The sequence below is a fragment of the Anabas testudineus genome, chromosome 11 (genome assembly GCF_900324465.2).
Source record: "Anabas testudineus chromosome 11, fAnaTes1.2, whole genome shotgun sequence".
Classification (NCBI taxonomy): Eukaryota; Metazoa; Chordata; class Actinopteri; order Anabantiformes; family Anabantidae; genus Anabas; species Anabas testudineus.
Window position 1 is genome coordinate 10,747,990 of NC_046620.1, and position 21,563 is coordinate 10,769,552.

Below are 21,563 nucleotides of genomic sequence, written 5' to 3' on the forward strand. Positions count from 1 at the left end.
TTGGTGAACAGATGGACCAAGTGTAATCATTTGTTTATTGCAAGTGGGATACTGCAATCATGTGGGAAAAGTGGGATTGTGAGGCAGCCTATGTCCTCCAGCCTTACAGGAAACCATTGCATTTGTTTTCATGAATTTCTTAATTTCTTTCTTTCAGTCACAATCTGTATTTGAATTTCCTTCACTCCCTTCTGTGCTCTACTTTTCCCAGGGTCATAGCGTTTTATGCTTGATGGGCCTGAATGACACTGTCAGTCTGTTAGTTGTGTACGCTCAAATTTCAAGCAGTGCGTATGTGCAAGCAGATGCAAACAGCCGATATGATTGACAGTGGAGAAAACATGGTGTGTGTGTGTGTGTGTGTGTGTGTGTGTGAGTGACCCAGAGCTCAGTAGGAGAGAGACTCTCGCAGCTTGGCTGCAGACAGAAGGCGTTGTTCTGAAACAGAAACATACCTGCTGTATATTTAGGTACAGAGGGTAAAGGTGGACAGGGATCACACACCCATTTCTTCCATGTGGACTCTTTCAAGAGTGACGTTTTTGAGTTTGATGAGTGCAGAAAACATCTGTGTGGTTTCAGCTTTGCATTATTATCATGACTTTTATAGTCATGGTAATATTGTTGCTGCTTGAGGAAGTTGTGTTCAGAAACATTTCTGCTTGGGGGGGAAAACTGTGGCTTGAGCCGCTAGAGAAGGTTCCAGCAGACCTTTGCCTCTCCTGCAGATGGAAACTCTCTGTAGCTGTTGGGGCTATCCCAGCACAGCTAGTTTGAAGGGAAGGCCCTGTGGCTGCACATGCACACATACATTCCAATGCAATGAGCTTGTGGTGTAATGAGGCGATTATATAGGGCCTCTTGTCCCCGGCAACCCCGCAAACCCTTTTTTCATATGCCTGTTCTCTGAGCTCCAAGCTGAGCTAAGCATCCGGTCTACTTGAGGTTGTAAGGGACATGGGGATCAGGATGTAGTTAGGATTGGAATGTGAGATTTGCAAGCAAACATGTGCTTCATAGTTGAAGAGGTTGGCCTAGTTCTGGTTGGCCTTCCATTAGAACTGTTAAAAAGCATTTGTCACATGTTGTTAGTCAGTGCCTGGTGCTGTTTGAGAAGTAGTGGCCATCATTTACACCAAAGAGGGGAAGTGGTCTTGGAAAATAATTATTTTTAATTACTGATGTAAAACTGCCAGTGTTGAACTTCCCTGTCAGAGTTTTATAATGAATCACTACTTCTCAAACAGGCTGCTTGGATGGTCTTGTTTGCATTTGCTTCTTTCACTCGCGTTGCTCTATTGTGGCAGACATACTTTGGACCTCTTACTGCATTGTCAAGGCTTTCTTTAATACTTTGCAGTTGTGTTTGCTTTTTCACGGGGCCATAATCAAGATGCCTTAAATGTTTAGAACCCGCAAATGAGTAACCTTTTGTGGAGTCATGACCAGTGATATATTTGGCAATTAAAAGATTGTTATCACTGTTATCTGCACTGTTTGTGAACCTTGAGCAGTAGTATCCTTGCAGCTAGTCATCTGTGGCCCATATGTCGGTGGAACAGTGAGAAACATCAGGATGTGGAGGGAGGAGGAGAAAAGACATGAGAGGGTAGTAGCAGGGTAGAGACTGCTCTGACTACTGAATACAATAAGCCAGGCTTTGTTAAAATAACATTTCTCCTCCATCCATCCATCCATTTCTTCATCCCTCCTCTAAGGGGAAATGTGTGTTAGAATAACAGATTTTGGGCCAGTTTTGTAGAGCAGATCACAGCTGGCACGTGGCCCACATTCCTCTGCCATGACATCCACACAGTCGGCAGCGACGCAGAGCTATTTTTAGAACAGCTAGCACATGCACATGGGCAGAATTTTATATGTGCGCAGATTCCCAAGTGCGTGAATATATATACATTCATTTGTCAGTCATACGTTTTTTTATTTTTGTTTGTTTGTTTTTTGAGTAGTACTGTTAGATGCATACCAACATTTTGGCTGTCTTAACTTGATGTCTGATATATTTGACAATAAACAGATGAATTGAAAACTGAAAACCCAATGGCCAAATCTATGTAATCAGTGGTTTCCGTCTTTTGTTGTACAGAAAGCGCAGGCACATCGAAGCTGCAGAGCTGACGTTTGCATGGTTTTCTGTCACACTTTTACATACGGGCCAAGGGAACAACACACAGACACACTCTGTAGTGTTCTTAAAGACACAGTCCATGTCTTTAATAGGTGCTTTTCAACACAGTTAATTTATCAACCATTTGTTAAATGCATGTCATTTAAAAAAAAGCCCTGCTGTAGAGGATGTTTTTGTCATGCATTACACTCTTGTAACATCGTCTCTAAGGAATTTGAAATGTCCTTCATTCATTTGCACTGAATGTAGATGAATAATAAGATCAGATTTTGAAGGAGATGTTTTTTCTTTTTTTACCTTTTTCTGTCCAGCTCTCTCCTCCTTTCTTCCCTCGCATCCAGTAATTAATCTGGAAGCTTTTTTCAGCATCCACTTTACACATTTTCACATTAAATGCAGTCCAGTTGTTTCCTCATCAGGGTTATTGGATTTACCTGCTCTTCAGAGTGGATATATTTGAATAAAGCTGGGGTTATAAGAGAGAACCAGCCCCACTTTTCATCCAGTCAGGTGAACAGATACAGTGATGCGTTTATCTTTTTCCTCTTGACTCTTTATTCTTAACATGGACTAAATTCTTACTTCTTTTTGACTGAATGTTTATGCAAAGTGTTTTAAGAAGCCCAGGAGGAAAGGTTTTACACCGGTATACTTTCTTGTACTGCCCGATTCATTGCTGTGTGTGTGTGTGTGTGTGTGTGTGTCAGTATGACAGTGTGACAGTTTTGCAGGTTGCAGAACCACACACCTACTGTATGTATTCCAATTACCTGTAGTATTCCATTGAAAATGGGTGTGGGGTTGCCGGGTGACTAGCCACACAGCTTTCTGTGATGCATTGCAAGATTACACACACACACACACACACACACACACACACACACACACACACACACACACACACACACACACACACACGCATTTGCACAGAAAAGGTCCCTGCGCTCATTAGTGGGATTCCACTGGCCTGATGGGAGCTAGTTGGGGTCTAGATGTGTGTGTCAGTGCCAGGTTGTGCATGGCTGGCATCTCTCTGAAAGCTGTCTCTAAAGAGCTCTGGCAATACCTCCGAAACACACACACTCGTGCGTGCACTGCAATGTGAGTCCGAGATGCAACAGAATTTGGTTTTATTGCTTATTTGAGTAGATGTTTCCCTTCCTCTGTCATGCTACACTTACCTTCTGGCAGGCAGAGTGTGAATATCTTAGGGGGGATTTTGCATGTTATTGCTGTCCATCACCTCTCCATTTTACACCTGGAAAACAAACAAAGGCAGGACTTGGATTTTGTGGCTGAAAATCCAGTGAAAGCACAGGATCTTGTAGGCCAAAAACAGATGGCAACGGACTTCTCCGGTCAGGCAAATAGTTAACCTGCGGGTGAGCGAAGCTTGTGAAACCCCATTAAAGCAACCTTCTGAGGTATGAACGGTGCAGCAGCCGTAATAGAGCGGAGCTCTAACTCTTACTCTTTTTTTTTTCCCAGCTGATGAAAAGTCAGCATTTTTCCTCTTTTTCGTTTTTTTTTCTTGTTTCCGAACCTTGTTGCTATGTGTACACAGTGTAGGAAATATCTGTGGCATGCTGCCAACAACTGTGAGGAAACGAAAAGGAAAGTGAGAGAAAAAGAAATTCAGATGAACTTTAAGGTCAGTTCTTTGGAGGGAAGAAAAATGTTTTTTTATTTTTTCCCCTCCTTAGAACAGCTGTATGTTTTTGTGTGTCAGAGCTGGATGGATATACCAAGGAAGCTGTCTGTGTGAGAGGGTTTGCAAATACTTTTAATACTGTAAATGGTGTGCAAGTGTGTCATTGTACATTTGGCCTTGTGCCATACCATGGGCGAAAGGATGCCAGAGCTGTCTAGGTAATTGGTGCTTACCTGGCAGGCTTTTGTACGCACACACGCGCGCACACACACAGAGACAGAGAGAGGGAGAGAGAGAATGGCTTAGATGGCATTAACTACAGGAGAAAATGGCATAATTGAATACCTTTCTTGCGCGCGCGCGTGTGTGTGTATACGTGCATGCTTGTGCCAGTCTGAGTGCAGGGAGACATCGCTGTCACCCATCAGCTCCATCATGTGCAGACATCCAGCTTTTAATCTTGTGCTCCCCACCCCCAACCCACCTCCCTTTAGCTCTGCTGAGGCCTCATCCTCAAGGCCCCTGAGTAGACCTGGGAAATCAAAACAATACTCTGCAAAAGCTTATTTTTATCTGCTGAAGAGACAAAAGACCACAAAAGCGCGATAAACAAAATCTTCAGACTTGTCAAAAAATATTAAGAGTTGTAAAATGAGTCGGGTGAGTGAATGAGGTCATATCAGTTTTCTTCTCATTACAGGAAGATTTCAGTTACGTAGAGATATATTAAACTCTGCTGGACATTTATCCAAGTAGTTCTTCACTTTCATGACCCACCTGCGACTTTTAAGCGGCCCACTTGCAAGAGCATACTTGTTCTAAATTCAAAGCTGACAGTCATCACAGCAGGGATCAAATGTCAGAGTAAAAAAATAAATAAATAAAAAGTGAAATGAAATGAAAAATTGTGCAACGTGGAGACTTTTGATAGAGCCAGTCAGCACTGATGTCACTGTGATGTCCACTAGCTGAGCCAACTCAAATGCATCCGAGTCCACTGGACGATGATGACGTGTTCCCACACAGGTTGCTTTTCACATCTGCCTCTTATGTTACATCTGACTCAGAGTGAATCAGAAATGCATTTTTAATTGAACTCACTAGAATACGTGAGCTTTTTGCACGAAGAAGGAAAATGTTTTTCTTTAGTTTTTTTTGCCAACCTTACAGCTGTTATCCACTCGCCCCATGGCTTGACTAGAGAAAAGCTATTTCCAGTTACCATTATTTATTAATATGTCTTTGTTGTTGCTCATGTCCTAATCTCATTTCCTTTAGTCATTAGTGTTGTTCGACATCAAACACAGCTGCCAGAGCAGCGAGTGTAGGGGAACGATGGGGGACAGAAATGTGGTTATTGCTGTTGGACACTCACTAAAGAACATGTTAACAATGCTTGTTGTGCTAAATACGTCTTTATTAAGCTGTTAAAACTATGAACAGTATGGTGTTCTTTGATGTGCGACACATTTTGCCATCATGTGCCATGCCCTGGGAATAGTGTGTGTTCCTCTGTGTCTTCTGGCCTCTTTGACAATAACGTCTTCTGTCTCCCTCTCGCACTGAGAGATTAGCGACACATGAACTCACAGTCCCATGATGCTTTTTTCATTTGCTTACCACCTATTCATCACCATAAGACCCTCCTATCAGGACATTGTGTGGAGATGCAGTCCTTTGTGCATTGTGATGGTAATATGTTGCACTGTGTCTAGCTGCAGGCTCATGCTATGTTATGCTAATGTTGCGCCATGCTAATGTCATGATACACAGAGGAATCGGGTGGCGGACACTGCCTGTGACATAGTGACTTTGTTTTGTAAAAATGGCAAAAGTAATTAAGCATTTCTTAATTGGCTGAGAAAGGTGAAAATGGACAGACTGTGTGGTCATTAGATTGTCAGGTTTTGCTTTAAGATTTTGTACAATTTGTACTGACACGTTATTTTTTTCCTCTCTCTGATGTCTTTACAGGATGACAGTGATGGGATCCCGTGGTCGGAGGAGCGGATGATGCGAAAGGTGCTTTACCTCTCCCTAAAGGAGTTTAGGAGGGCACAGAAACGGCAGCTGGATGGCGATGGAACTACAAACTCCAATGGTGAGTCCATATCCAGGTCTATGTGAAGGATCTGCACCAATATGACATCTACCACCACCTATGTGTTCTGGGGTACAATCTGTCACCCCTCCCTTACTTGAAAGGTCTTATTTATCTGAATTAGGGACCTTGTAAGGAAAGTAGAATGAAGTGAAATGAATTATAACAGTATGCTGTAAACGGCTCACAATAAATACAATAATTTGACTTTCGCTTTGTTTAAACAAAATGAAAAGAGCTAAGAAGTCACTATACTAGTATTTTGTGGAGTAAATGGTACTTGCCAATTTTGTCTGGCTTTGCTGAGGTTAGTGTCTCAGTGCAGCTCTTATTCTTTTAATTGCAACCGACCGTTTAATTAGTGTTTGCCAGTAAAAAAAAAGAAAAGAAGTTTTCTTTGTGCAACGTGATCTTGCTTAAAGTACAATGCCTAAAAATTCAGTGAGAACAGATGATCAAGGACTCTCATTCGTCTTTTGTTGTGGGTCACTGGGCAGCAAACTGTAGTTTGTCTTTGCTGATTCAGTGTCACATCCTCAAAGGAACCCTTGAACTGAAAGTATTTCCCACTTGTTTTCAGTTGTTGTTTACACTTCAAACAGAGACTCTGATGAGGTCTCCCACAGTGCCACACATAAGAAAAGGTGTGTAGAAGTGCTGTTAATCTTTTCCACGTTGGACATTTACACTCTCTCTGGGGTCCAGACTCATTAAAACGTGGACTAATGGAAACCCCGACATGAATTAATTCTTGAAGTTGCTTAGTTAGACAGAAATCCAATTCCAGGTGGAAGTCTGCTACAGTAACAGTTGAGGGATTTTGCTGTGGAGCTGTGTAAATGCCTGAAACAACACAAGCAGAGTGAGCTCACACTGGGGGACGAACAGCTTTTTTTGAACTAAGCTGCCACCATGTCTTTGTTTGAAACTGGTGTTCCTACACGCGGGAAAAAAAAGCCTTCAGCCAGCCGACAGCGGAGATTTGAACTTCACACATGCCTCAGAAGCTATTCTCAGCTGACATTAACACAACCCAGACATCGAAAGAAAGGAAGCAGAAGGAAAAAAGCGCCTCTGAAAGTTCACGCCCAGCCAAGGAACCCAGCCAGTCATCCACTTAGGCAAAATGGGAGACAGACAGACAGATATGAGGGGAATCTCTTTTGAAATGTAGCTTATCATACCCTTTATTCTTTCCTTATTTCGTCTTTATTATATTTTTTCACACCTTCATTTCTGCTGCCCCCTCCCCTCCATGTGAATCTCCGTGTCTGTCTGGCATCTCGTAGTTGCCACTCCAGAGCTCCTCAGGGCCTTTTAAGCCGCCACGGGTAGCTGACCTTATCGCCTGAATAAAAATGACTCATTAGAAAGCGGCGGCGGCCCATCGCACCAGGGATAACGACAGCAGCCCGCGCTGACACAAAAGGGAGCAGGGCTGAATAGATGGGCCCTGCTGTTTTAGAGCACTGTGGGTTAGCAAGGCTTTGGAGCCTGTACGAGCAGCACAGTTTCCCCTCTTGCTTAGATGTTGTGGTGAAACTGTCAGCCATTTTGGAGGATCACACTCGGCGTGTGTTACATCCAGAATGGGCAGCCCCTGCTGTTTGACAGAAGTGTAGGTTAGGGAGTCTGAGCTTAAGCTGGGCCAAGACATGTGCCAGGCTTTCAGTCGCACACAAACATTACTGTGAAACTATCAGTGATTTTAGGGAATCACCTGGTAATCAAATATTATATAAGTACAGTTAGAAGATATCGAATAAATTATTATTTTTGTTCTATTTCAAATTTTTTTTAGGAATTTATAGAAAATGTTTTGAAAGAGCAGGTGAATCCTGCATTTCATCATTCTGTATACTGAACACATAATCTTAATTATCATTATTTATGCTCATTAATATTCATTTTAATTGAACCTGTGACATGATTTGCTTTCCAATGGAAAACTGTGCAATCAAACTGTCCCGGGTTTTGTATCTTTTGAGATTGGCATCCACCATTTTGGGCCATAGGTGTCATGTGACCAAAAGAGGTGAGAGTAATACCAGGCTGTAAGCAGAAGAGAAGCAGCATTTCCTCCCTGCTCACATATACCTTCATCTATCTCTAACCTCTTCTGCTCTTCAGCACTGCATAGCAGCAGTGGCTATCTGTTTTAGAGGAGGGTGTGGCAGTCTGTCAGTCAGCTGTGTGTGTGTGTGTGTGTGTGTGTGTGTGTGTGTGAGAGTGAGAGTGTGTGTCTATCTATCTCCACACCCACCCAGCCTTCTCCCTGCCCATAACTGGCAATCATGCCATCTCCCCAGCCACTTTACCTCTTGCTGTTGGCAGCCACATCCATCTATGTCCATCACACTTCCTGCATCTTGCACTTGCTCCCTGCATTATTTAACAAATGACATTATGCCCCTCTGCATCCCAGCTTCCGCTTTTTCACCCATCTCCCTCTGCAACACAACAATGTTCTTCCTCTTCCACCTCTTTTCAACCTCCCTCCTCATCCCTATCTCGCTCTATCCGGCTGTCCTTCCGGTTGTCTCTCCCGTGATGCAGGGTTTCATTACACATCAATAGGACTCTGGTTACTGCCTTCTCTGCAAGCTCCTCTCTCCTCTCTTCTTCCTGCTGCTCAATCTCCTCGATTATATATCGCCAGCACTCCCTCACTCCTCTTCCTTCCATCCGTCTCGATCTCCCTCTTTCTCACGATCTCCATCTTTTCTGCCTTGTCCTTCCTGTCCTCTGCCCCATCTGTCTTAACTATCCATGGTATCTGTCATGCACACCCTCCCTCCCTCTCTTTCCATTCTTCCTCTGTTGCCACCCTCCCTTTCCTTCCTTCTGTCTTATTTCTCACCCTTCCTCTCCAGTTCTATGAGAAGCTGCATCTTCCTGTAGCTCTTTACCTCGCCATCTCCTTCTAAAATGCTCATCTCTACCTCTTCTCTTCCCTCCCATCTTTTCCTTTCCTCTCTCTCCATTTTCGTGAGTGCTATTGATGGAGGAACTGGCTGCTGGCCAAAAATCAGGAGGGGCTGAAGGAGAGGCTTTGCCTATTTCTCCCCTCTGTTTCTTCCCGTCTGTCTGCCCGTCACAGGACCTGCCGTCGCTTCACGTTTGTTTTGCTCGTATTCTCCGTTCCTTCAACACCCACTCTGATACTCTGTCGGTCAGTATTTCCCATGCTGCCAACTCCTTGCATTGTCAGAGATGGCAGCCGTGGCAACCCAAAAACCATGCAGGCCCCATTCTGTTTCTGGTGTTAGCATTACTCTTGCAGAGAAGGCTGGATGAAGGAATGCGAGCAGACAGAAGGATAGAGGGTGAGATAAAAGCAGATGAAGTAGCCAAATAAGAATGAGTTCAGGTATTGAATCAAGCAAGTGACGGAGAGAGTGCATCTGTTCTATCATTGCATGCCCCTTTTCTGAAACAGCTCAAGCCATTACAGAATCCCTTGCCTTTGATGCTTTAGATTTACAACCTTGAACTGCACAAAGCAGATGGCATGTTTCTAAACTGCACATTGTTGTACTCTTTTGTTCTGGCTTGTGGTAAGTGCCATGCAGTGTTGTGAGGTCCAATTTGGGACTATTTAAAAGTCCTCTTGTCAGGCCGTCAATTTTAGTATTTGATTGTACTCCAAAAAAAAAAAAAAAAACTTCTGAGAATAGATACTATTGGGAGTTCCACAAAAATAAAACTTTTTTTTTCCCTTTCTCTTTGTTTCTTTTTATAATATTCAACTATTTTAATTGTATACAGGCAGATGATTACTTGAACAAAGGGCATGAAATAGCATTTTGTTGCTCTTGTTTACTAGAGGGAAAGAGATTAAAGTCAAAATACTGTAAGTGTAGAGGACAGATTTAATTTTAACATGTACATGTGTCACATGACAAATAAAGGCTTCTTTTTCTCAATTGTTGTTTTAGCTGCAGAATTATTCAGTAATGACAGGGAGGTAAAAAGACGGATTACTACCATGCATTTGCTAATCGAAAAACATGCAAGCATTTCATCTCAGCTGTATTTACAGCCCTTATGTGAATCCCTGTTCATTAGTCATGCCATTTTCATTTTGATCCTGTGTTTTTAAGTATAATCAGGAAACTAAAAGGCCACACTCCACCCTCGATGATTGTCTTTCCCTATAGCATGACCGACTTCGCTATGTACCTCTGCTCACTCCCTCCAGTTCTCTTGAGACTTTGAGGTGAACATAACGTTGAGCTTAGTTAAGCATGCATAAATCTGATTACAACCACCCCACAGGAACAGCAATTGGCATGGCACACTTGTGTGGCCCTGCATCATCACCCCAAGCCTCCACCCCTCTGCAAACTATTAGTATAGCTGCAGAGTTTATGCACCAGCCGTTGGTTCCCCTGCCTGTCTGCCATACTCATCCATCCCCAGCACTTTGCCTTCTAAAGATTCCCAGCTCTACCCCTCAGATGGGCACTCATGTGCAACCAGCATATGTCAAACAACTCTTCAGAGTCATAGGGGGATATATGGAGGGAGGAAGGGAGTGGAGAAGAGAAAGGCTGGGCGGGGTGGGGTTGTCTGCGTTCTGTGGGGACATCATGCGTCAGTCATTTTCTGAGCACAATTAAAGTTAATGAGCTATTTTTGCTCTGGTGCCAGTTTCAGTGGAAGAACAAAATTATCCAGCACTTGGGATTAGAATAATTGCATGAATCTCTTATTTGTAGTTTAAAAGTTATTTTTAATGTCTTTTCTATACTTTGCTTAAATGCAGGTTAATTGATTTCTGTTTATTGGTGTGTATATATATAAATATTTATATCTTGGAGGGTTTTTTTGTTATGAAATACTTTCAAACTTCAAAGGAAGTGAAACTCTTCATTAATTAAAGGTTAACATATCTAAGCCTTTCGTGACAACCAAGACATTATAAGGCAGTGATTCACCTCTTGCATATAGACTTAGGCTCTCCAATGGCAGCAAAAAGCATTGCCAACAATGCAATGGCCTTAGTCATCATGTCGGCGCTTGTTAACTTTCTGACCGCAACGATGTGTCAGATGACTGTACCTCCGCTTTCAGGTACTGACCTGTTGTGTGTGTGTGAGTGTGTGTGTGTATAGAGGGGGAACCAACCGCCAGTGTGTCTATACAGTAATTAGAAAGTGTGTCTATGTGTATCTGTACACATGCAGCCCAAAGCACATTTATAATTCTGACTTAAATAACATGTTTGAAAACTCCTTTTACCTGCTCCTCAATTGCTTATTTTATCCTGTCTCCTACACTGTTATTTGATCTTACTACTCTCCTCCCCGTCCCAGCTTTCTCAGATGATACAATGCCTGGGCTTGTTTGACGGTAGCATGTCCTCTCTAACAGGATATCATTCAAGCTGCCAGTTATCTTAACCTGTGCTACCCTGTTGTCATTGTTTTAATTTATTTTTCTTTTGACACCCACTATTAGGAGTTTGCAGTGCAGGGTGAGTGACACATCGCTCTAAAGCACTTGAAATTTCATTGGGTGTGATGGGAAGGCAATGCACGAAGAACTGCTCAGTGAGAAAGAGGCATACCAAAGAGAGAGAAAAGAGTGTTGGTGAATGATACATTTACAAAAGCAACATTCTTGGTTAAACAAACCTGGAAGCTTGAAAAGTCATTGAGTCATCATTTGTTCTTGAAAAATGAATGTGAACAATTTAACCACCTGCTGTACCAAAGTCCAGTCAGGCATGAATACTTGTCAAAACTGGTCCAAACGGGTGATGAATTGCTGTCAGTGTCTAATCTTGATTGCTGTATTGCTCATTCACTGATATAAATCTTTGGCTTTCTGCTCTGCAAAGTGATATTTCAGCTGGCAGGAGGAACAACAATTTAAACATGCGACTGCCCCTCTGTCTTGAGTCGGGAACTGTCTCCTTGGCAGCTCCTCCAATCGTCTTTTTTCTTTTTTTATAACTCCCAAAAGCTTTGAACTTCGCCAGTTGTTTCCTTGATAGGTTTGCTCCTGCACGCACTATTGTTGGAACAGACAGGCCGGGATGACATGTTCCAACAATTGCAAGAATTGTCCATGAGGAAATCAAGCCTTGTGATGTCTGTTTAATTTGGTTGTCTTCTTTAATTACCATTGACTTCAAATCCTCTTGTTTGACCTAATTTGAATTCTCTGTGCCTCTTGTTGCTTTTGATGTAAGAATCTGTCTTGGGGCTTATTTTGTTTGTCTGACTTGCTTGCTAAATATTTAATTAGGGCTCTGTAAATTGTGCTCACTAAGAATGTCAAGTCCAGCAATATCTGTTCACTTGTCTCAATGCCTTAGGCTTTTTTATTATTATTTCTAATTATATGCCAAAGGGCACACATCACGTACATTAGCAAAGAACAGAAGTTGCATTTGACAAGGAAAAACTTGACAGGAAAGTGAATGACTAAGTTAACGTTCCCTTCAAATCAAACTCCAAACATGATGTGTAGGTTATTATGTAAGTTTGCTGGTCACATTTGCTGGTAAGGCAGCGTGTTTAGAATTGACTGCAGATGTTTTAAGCTCTCAATCTCTGTGTAGAGTCAGTTCAGTGCATTTCTTTCTGTATTTATCCCCTTCACTCTGTATTTCTATATTCAGTACTCTGTCAGATAAAGCAGAACTTCCATAATCTCATCAAAAACTAGATCTTAATGCAAAGAATTTACTGAATGCAAATAAATCTAACACAGTAAATATGACCTTTTAACCATTTTGGTGATTTGTGTTTTCCAGGTTCACTAACAAATGGGAACAGCTCCGGGTCAAAGGGCAGCCACAGGGAGGATGGATCATTGCGCTCTCAGGGCCTGGATGGGAGCAGTGAGTACTGTGAGGACGGTCCTGCAAAGAAGAGGTGACTGTGTGTCTGTGTGTGTGTGTGTGTGTGTGTGTGTGTGTGTGTGTGTGCGAGATCCCTAATTCTGTTTGTGAGTCATTAAAGAACTTATAGAGCCCCCAGTCTCGCAGCGGTGTTGAATTGTTAGCCTGTTGGTGTCTGCATATGTGAGATCATGCTAAAGGATGCTGCTGATGCTGATACTAGAGTGTGAATGTGAGAGGCTGCGAGCGTGATGAGAAACTTTGCACATGTTACAAACTGTAAGTGCAGTTTATGTGTGATGAGGTCCCTGAGCTGAGTGTTAAGAAGATGCCACTTGACACCCGCTCTTTTTAGGTTCTCTGTAGTGTCTTAACCTCAGTGAGAACAATTTGAAATGTTTCAGTGTTACTTTGTTCATCGCATTGATAGATAAAACTAATCTATGCGGTTACCATTTTTCCTCTTTTGCTCAGATGTTCCTCTTTTCCCTTGCCTCATAAGTGTTTACTGTAAAATGTTAAGAGAAAAAATTAGTTCTGCAACACAGGATGACTGTCAACAGAAATATATAGATTGTACCACACTTCAGAGCTCTGTGGTCCCTTGTCTTTACATCCAAATGCTATTTCAGTCATTAATAATTAGCCATTTAAAGGAATGTTTGTTGTTGTTCCAGAAAACAATATGCTCCTAATTTTCAACCAGCGTAGTTCTTTTCTGAATGTATTTATATTAGGAGTGAATTATTGAAACAGACTTCTTCCATGAGGCAATTGTTCGAAATGCACAAGAAAAAGGCTGTTTTCTCCTAGACAGATATTCTTGGAAAATGGCATATAGGACCTTTGGAAAATGTGGCGCTTTTAATGCATTCGGCAAGAAGCAGATTTAGAAATCGCAAGCTGGAAAATATGATTTACAAATACTTTGTAGTGTCTACAGCAGATTAAAATGACTGCTGTGTGTATAAAAGCTTGTGTTTATCCTCTGTGCGCTGCGTTAGGTTCACACATCTAACGCACAATGCACATTACATTAATGCTTATATTTGTGCGTTGCAACCCAGCATCCTTGGACCTTTTTCCTATATTTTATTTTTCAGCTGCCAGCTACTAGCTAGGTGGCAGGTGTGAGCGTGGGTGCATGCCTGTGTGCGTTGTTTTGTTCTGCCGCTGGTCTTTCTCACACACACACACACACACACACACACACACACACAGACACACACTGACAGGCCATCAAAGCATCAGTGTAAAGCTAGGGGTGGAGTCTCGGGGCTGGACAGCAGCAGATGTCCTTGTGTAATGAGTGGCCCATACAGGCTCCATTCACTTCATGTCATGCACCTGCTGAAGTCCTAGCTGTCATTTGATACTGTAACCTCTAAATCTGAGTTTGGTCATTATGAGCTTTCATCTACCTGGCTTTGAAAGACAAGACCACTGAATCTAATAAGACATTAAAGTTTTTCCAGAACCTCCTCTAGACACTTGAAAGGTTGATCTTGTAGATGTTTTGATTTATAGTCATTGTATATCCTTGGCTATAAAACAGATAAGTGTAAAAGAAGAAAAAAAATACTTTTGTTGCACATACATAAAGTGAGACAGGATTGTACAGTGAAAGAATAATTATAATAGGGATTGCCTGACTGACAACAGAACGCTCAAGTTCAAACTAAGTGACCCTGGAGATTATATTATAGCAAAGCATAAACTCTCTACTTTACACCAGCAAAGGGGGGAAAGCATTGAATGGGACAGAAGTGTAACAAGGACACTCTCATACTTTAATTTTCTTTCTCTGATGGCCTATAGTGCTGCATGTTGAGTGGAGTTCAGTTAGAGGGTGGCCTGCTCAGTGGTTTTCATTTATTCACACACACAAATACACATCAACACACATACACACAGCAGGACTGAATGAAGAAAGACTCTCTATCTGATGCTAATGAAACGCAAGCCTAGCCAGTACTTGGCAATGCCTCATTCCCTCTGAAAAAGCTTATTATGCGTGTCTATGTGTGTGCTTTATATGTGAAGGATGACTCCGGTGCCCCTGGCATAGGTGCCCCACACTGTTCCTGAACAGGACTAACTGAGAAAATGCCAAGAGCTTTTACACCTGGCACTGACCAAAACAGAAGGGAGGAGTGGTGGCGTAGCTGGTTCCAATTTTGAGTGAAGAAAAAGTTTCACACTGTGGAGAGAGGATGAAGGGATGGAGTGGAGACAGAGAGGGAACATTTGGGAGGAGCAGCAGAGAGGGAAAGAGGAAGGGAGGCAAAGACAGAAGGACAGGTGCGAATAATTTTTGGCAGGAAATGCTTGCCTTTAGAAGTCTTTGAGATCAACTGTGTGTTTGCCTTCCCATGCTCCTGAGATTGGTGGAGAGACTGGCAGTATGTCGTCTCAAACATGCCAACTCATTGTAGCCCTGTCCTACCAGCATGACCATATTCTCCAAATGGGGTTCCCCTGCCAAGGTTAGACCCAACGCCCACACACACACACACACACACACACACACAGAACACACACACACACACACACACACACACACACACACACACACACACACAGAACACGGTCTCATCTTCCCTGTCATGGTTTACTGACCTAGTTAATGCCTGCACCTTTGTTTCTTTCCCACACTTGATTTAGGTTGATCTATAGTGACTAGTCGCCGAGGTGTCAGGACATGTTTTTAAATTGTCTTTACTACAATCTTGCTGTCTTGGCTGTTTGTGTGTTCAGCAAGTCACTTTTACATGTAGGATTTTTTTTCTGCAGTTAACCAGAATTTTTTTCTGTGCAGTCATAAAAAAAAAACCCTGTTACGAAAGTGTCTTTAGTGGGTCAGCAACTTGAAATTCTTAATATAGTAGAGTACAGTAGTACCCATTGTTTATTTAATTTTGTATTACTGCTCCATGTGCACAACCCAATTTAAACAACGTTTTCTTTGTAAAGATCAGGAATCATCAGTTGCTAGGTTGTACACTTAGTGGAGAATGTAGGCAAGGTATAGTGGTTATTAAATAGTGTTAAACATCATTAATCTGCTAGTTATTCTGTAGACATCAAGTCTCGAACACTTAATCTCGTAAGATTTAAGGTTTTTGGAATCTTTGATAAAACCAAAACCAGACGAATTAGATCAAGATGCATCCTACTCATGTAATTAATACTTACAAGAGGTTTGCATGGTGTGGCCATGGCAACACAACTAGTTAGTTAGTGAGCGTGTGTGTGTGTGTGTGTGAGAATGTATGCATGAGAGAGAGAGATTATAAAAAAGTGAATAGAAACCTATTAAGCAGTGCAAGTGTGTGTGTGTGTGGATCAGAAGTTGAGTGCCCCTCTTAGACGGCCTTCTTAACTTAATTTCTGCGTTCTCTTGCTTTTCTCTCCCTTTTTTTTTTTTCTCTTTTTTTTTTTTTTCACCCCCTCTTTACTGAACCCCACTTTTGGCTCTCTTTGAATCTCTTCTCTCTGTTGTCTCAGCCAAGACACACACTCACACTCTCAGCTGCTGCCGCTTGTTTTGTTTCGACTTAATGAATGCCAAGTGTGTACACATACAGACACACGCACATAAACACACACTTGTCTTGTCTAGCGTAACCAATGAGTCTTGTCAGTAATGCATAATCACCATTTTCATTTGAGGGATTACATGCATGTGTGTGCAGGCCTACACACACATAAACACACACACACACACACACGCACGCACAGACCCTGAGTGTGTGATAATAGAGGGCCATAAGGTGTCTATTGATTTGCTTTAGATTTTTATTGTGGGATAACCTTTATGCTAAATTAATGCAAAGTGTAGAACTGGCATACTCACACATGCATTTCACGAACAACTCCACACATCCACCTGCACTAACCACTACACTTTACAATAATATAACTGCTGATATACACATCCCACATGTGCAGGGACCGATCAGTATAATGGCATTTCTAGTTTTGCAGTCAGCTCCCTTTGCCTTTTAAACATCCCCGATTTGAAACACCATTAAATGCTGTGTCTGCGTTTATTCCAGTGCAGTTTCAATGGTTTTTCTCATTGTTTTCTAGTCTCTCTAAGTCTGTCGGTGACTCACCCCTGTATGTCAGTGTGTCAATCTCCAAAATCTCTTCTAAACTCTCTTCTCATTGTCGCTTGCCTGGCTGTGGCTTTATAAAAGCCTTCCGCTTGGCTGACATGGCAGGGTGAAGGAGTATTAACCATCCACCACAGTGCGTAATGTCACTCAATGCACAAACTCGCTTTCATAGTCACTGTCAAATACAAGCACTAGCATTGTGATTGGAGCTCAGATTAACCACATTACGACTGGTTTACATGGTGCTTTTTATGGCATAATACAACAAAATCTAAATGCTTCAGGGGATTTACTCCACACTGTTATTCACTGTAGTACAATGGAGAACTGCGATCCTAAAATGTTTTTATAGCGTGTACCTTTATTCAGCTGCAAGAATATCTGCTGTTAGCCAAAGTGTTATGATGACTCTGACAACCATGCTAGATATCAGTGTCCGGTGTACTGTGTGTACTGTCAGTATATCAGTATGCTAGATATCAGTCCACATAAGATCTACATATGGGACTCAGGCTTAATTAGACTGATTACTAAGCACAAATAGATGTTTATTGACCTGACCTAGCCATGGCCTGCCATTCCCATGGGAGATTTAAGGTGGACTGCAAGGTCAGAGGTCACAGGGTTTGAGTTCCACACTTCTTGACGGATGGAGCTGGGGGTTTTGGCAAATAGCCCTGAGCAGTGGACCTTGACTGCTAACAAAGCCTATATAAATGTGGCGTTTCATCGTTTCTTTCTTGTTGTGCAAGAGAACAAAGCAGAAGAAGAAGTACAATTACATATTTTTTTGCCATGTAATATACCACAAATTCAAAACCTCATGTGTGTGAAGGACTGAAGTTTTGAAATTATTTTAGTGACATTTAGAGTGCAGTCATAATTTTTAAGTTGACAAATGGGGCCATGGGTGACTTTCATCTGACCTAATATAGCATTTATATATTCAAAGATAATATGAAGCTTGATTTATTGTCGAGATGTCTTTTCTGTCCACATCTGCCTATCAGACCATCTCGCCTCTCATAGGTTCATTCAAAAAGAAAAGTTCGAGTGAAAAGCCAAGGTTATATTTAAATATGCACACAGGCCCTGCTGTATCTTTTATCTCAAATAAGTATCTGGCTCATTGTGAGTGCTTGAAGCATATACTGTAACTGTCACAGCCCAACTGGGTGAAGAGACGCACACTATCTCACCTTTGAAAAACTCTCCTGTGCATGTCTAGATGTCAATGCAAACCTGTTTTAGCACTCAACCATATGGTAGTAAAAGATACACTAGCTGTTAAGACCTGTATGTGTGCAATATAGTGCATACTTGTCCTCTGAGCACTCTTGACTCCCTGAATAAAGATTGTATTTATTTGTGGTTGGTGTACATATGGTTGGCCTATATGTGATTGTATTGGGCCTGCATGCATATGTTAGGTTACAAGGTCAGCAGGTCAGTTCAATGCAGTGCCTGCACTCTCCTGAATGCACGGAGACAGAAAAACAGTAAACACTGGGTGTCCATACTCTGTAAGACCAGATTGTGTTCTTTAGATACGCAGGTACCGGGCTCTTTAATTTGTTAGGTTTCAAACTAAAAGCTAACAGTTAGGATTCCTGTTAAATGTGACAGGGAGAAGGTTTAGTATCTATATTAGCACTGGAGCTTTGTCTTATTCGTATACATGTTGCCAATTGCAATGCAACCCTTGCATTCAGCACTGCATTTTGAAGACTAAAAGATCTTACTGGCTTAAAAAAGGTTTTTCACTAATTTAGAAGCTGATGGATTTGATCTGAAAAGACTACCAGACACATACACAGACACACACGTAAAATAATACATATGCAGCGACATTAAATAAAAATGTATGCATTTTCTGACCCTAATCATTGCACATAAACCTTCATCATCTTTCCACTCTTAGCTGCTTAAACGTGTACATATAAGCTGCTCTAATGTGGACAAAATGGACACACACAGACACGCTCATGCATGCACCTCCAGTCTTTTATCAGGTCCATGTGGGCCATCTGGAGCCAATTAATACAGCCCCTAAGGTACAGACTCTGGATCAGTGCTTTTCTCCTCTCGCAGTAACCTTTACCATGGGAAGGAACACAAAGTCTGACTCAAGCTCAGCCTCTCAAGCCTTGGACACACTGTGGACAATCTCAAGGCTCAGCTTGGTTCAGATGTGCAGCATTTCTGCCAAAAACTGAGAAATAGTAGCCAGATTTTGAATGTCTGAAGTAGCTTGATGATTACTGTGTTTAGTTGTTTTAATTGCATTTTTCTGGCCCGGTGTGCTTTCCCACTTCTTCACCAAAGCTTGTTTTTTTCCCTTTCTTGCTAAATGCCTTGCTTTGTCTATTTCATTCTAATTCATTTTCCAGTGCATTTGGTAGAGTTTTGGCACAAGTGCCCAATTATTTTCTAATTAATAGGGCATTTTTGGCACATGGCTCCATGTGTCCAAAGAACTTCACTGTATTAAGAGTTCAGATTGCTTTTAAAGTCAGTCAGACACATATGCACTAAACTGCATAGCAACTAGCAGCTCACGTTCCACTTGCCAGCCTTCTCCAAATATCAGGTTACAGTGGTGCAGCAAAGGTCTGAAACCAAACCACACAGTCACTTCCACACATAACCACCAAGGCTTCACCATGGAGCATCCAGACATCATCTACAAGGGACAGAGTGTATAGTATGTGACCTCTGTACCGCAGACATGCATGCCATTTTAGGCACTCTCACATCAAGCTGCACAGTTGTTCCGTGTGTCATTATATCCACAAATTCATTAAAAGATTAGTCCTGATGCTGTGTTTGGTAAATAAATGAAAACCTCCAGCTAAAACTAGCTGGCTTTAAATGTCCATGAAAGAAGTGAAAAATCGGCTTCACAACACGAGTATCAGGCTTCAGGACTTTAGAAGGACTTTCGAATCAGAAGCAGGCCAAGTATCTGGTCTTGGTTATGTCTCAGTTTAGAATTTACCTTCTTAACTCAAATGCTAAATACAAATGCTCTCTCAAGATCGAGCAATTGAAACGTCTATTAAATGCTATAAAGTCTGTGTTTGTTTGTCCACTCTGCTTTTGTAAATTATATATGACGTACTCTTGCACATATTGGACTCGATTCATCAATATTTAATACAGTTAAAGAATTGAGAGATGCTGCTATGCTGAGCCAACAGCTTATTCAGTAAATCAGACATGCGCGGGAGAATGTTTTGTTTTTTTTAACAATCAGTTCTGGCTAATTGGCATTTCAAGTATTTTCCTTTGCATCTGTTATAAATGTCTTATACACAAATGAGTTTATGTGCAGTTTAATAAATCAGCTGTTGTCAGCGATACGCGCACAAACAACATGTGCTTAGTCATCTAGTTTCCTGCACAGTGCACCCTGCCAGTGTGCCTTGGATGATAGTAAACTGTTTTAAGGAGCCAGTTTGGGTTGGAGGTTTCTATTTATGATGCTCTTCTACACTCAGCATTATTGAGCTATTGACTGGGCATAAAGAAGAAATTCATTTTTGTCTGGCTTCCTGCCACCGATAGAGGTCAGCGATAAGGGCCGGCTACAGATCAGCGTCCCTGCAGCTGGTAGGTTTGCTCTATGACACATCAGGAAGCTGGGTGCTTGCCAACTCTCTCGCAGTATAAATCAAAATGACCACATGGAAAAGTCCTGCCATCGCAGCAGTTCCCATGGAAACGATCATCACTGGAAAGGTGTTGATAAGATGGCGCCTGAAAGAGAGAGCCAGAAGTCACACTGTCTGTGATTGACATAGTCTGTGTGTATGTGCATGATATGTGTCAACTGTCCACAGCTGTGCTGGCTGAGCACGCAGTGGTCCAGCTTCGGCTGTGTAAACTACATGAAACTAGCTGTAGCTTATATTTCTCTTCATCACCACACCCCCCCTTTTTCTTGCTTTAGTTTTACTTGTTAGAATCAAATAACTTCTTCTTACTCCTGTACGTGTTTATTTCCCAGGATTGGTGCCTGACAGCATTGTCAGGTTGTCTTACTCTGTCTCTCTGAGATAATCAATGCTCTAGCAGCTATGGTGGCATGTGTAATATTAGACATTAGAGCTGCTCTTTGAAGGGTAGATGACTGGGGGGTAGCAGGAAGGGATGGAGGGAGGAAGGGATGGATGAAAGGTGGATTAGAAAGGGATGAATGGGGACATCCTGCTGTAATCTCCTTGCTTTTTCTCTTGCTATTGGATCTCCACTTCCTCTTTTCCCTCCCCACATTTTCTGTGGCTCTCCTTTCATTCTCCTTCAATCAGGGCAATCAGTCTGACATTAACTTACACTTTCCTACTGCAGCACGGTACCAATAAGTATCCTATAGTTCAACATGTTGGGGAACATGGTGTGCTCTGGCTTGTGTAGACACACACACAAACACACACGGGCTAAATCAGAGGCTCACGTTTCCACTCAGCCCTTAGCATAGTGGCAGCACTTATAGAAACAGCCACGTCTGTGTAAATTGTTGATTGCCCATGCTCATTTCTCTGTATTCACCTTGTTCTTGGGACATATCTGTGTGTTTTTGTGTTTCTGCAGTGCTCAAGTCTTTCTCATACATGCTTGATTGTCTCTTCATCTGTTTCAAATGAAGTGATGAGCCTCAATTTTGCCATGTTGTCAAAACTGTGGCGATT

The 21,563-nt window shown here is 42.0% G+C and overlaps 1 protein-coding gene across 1 annotated transcript in view; it reads left to right on the forward strand.

Annotated features, from left to right (window-relative positions):
- The window catches only part of jarid2b (jumonji, AT rich interactive domain 2b), a 91,614-nt gene that overhangs the window by 37,961 nt on the left and 32,090 nt on the right, over positions 1 to 21,563 (forward strand). The window contains exons 2-3 of the mRNA XM_026348470.1: positions 5,772 to 5,898; positions 12,665 to 12,785. Coding sequence (XP_026204255.1) covers positions 5,772 to 5,898; positions 12,665 to 12,785 — 248 coding nt within the window. The remainder of the gene's footprint in view (positions 1 to 5,771; positions 5,899 to 12,664; positions 12,786 to 21,563) is intronic.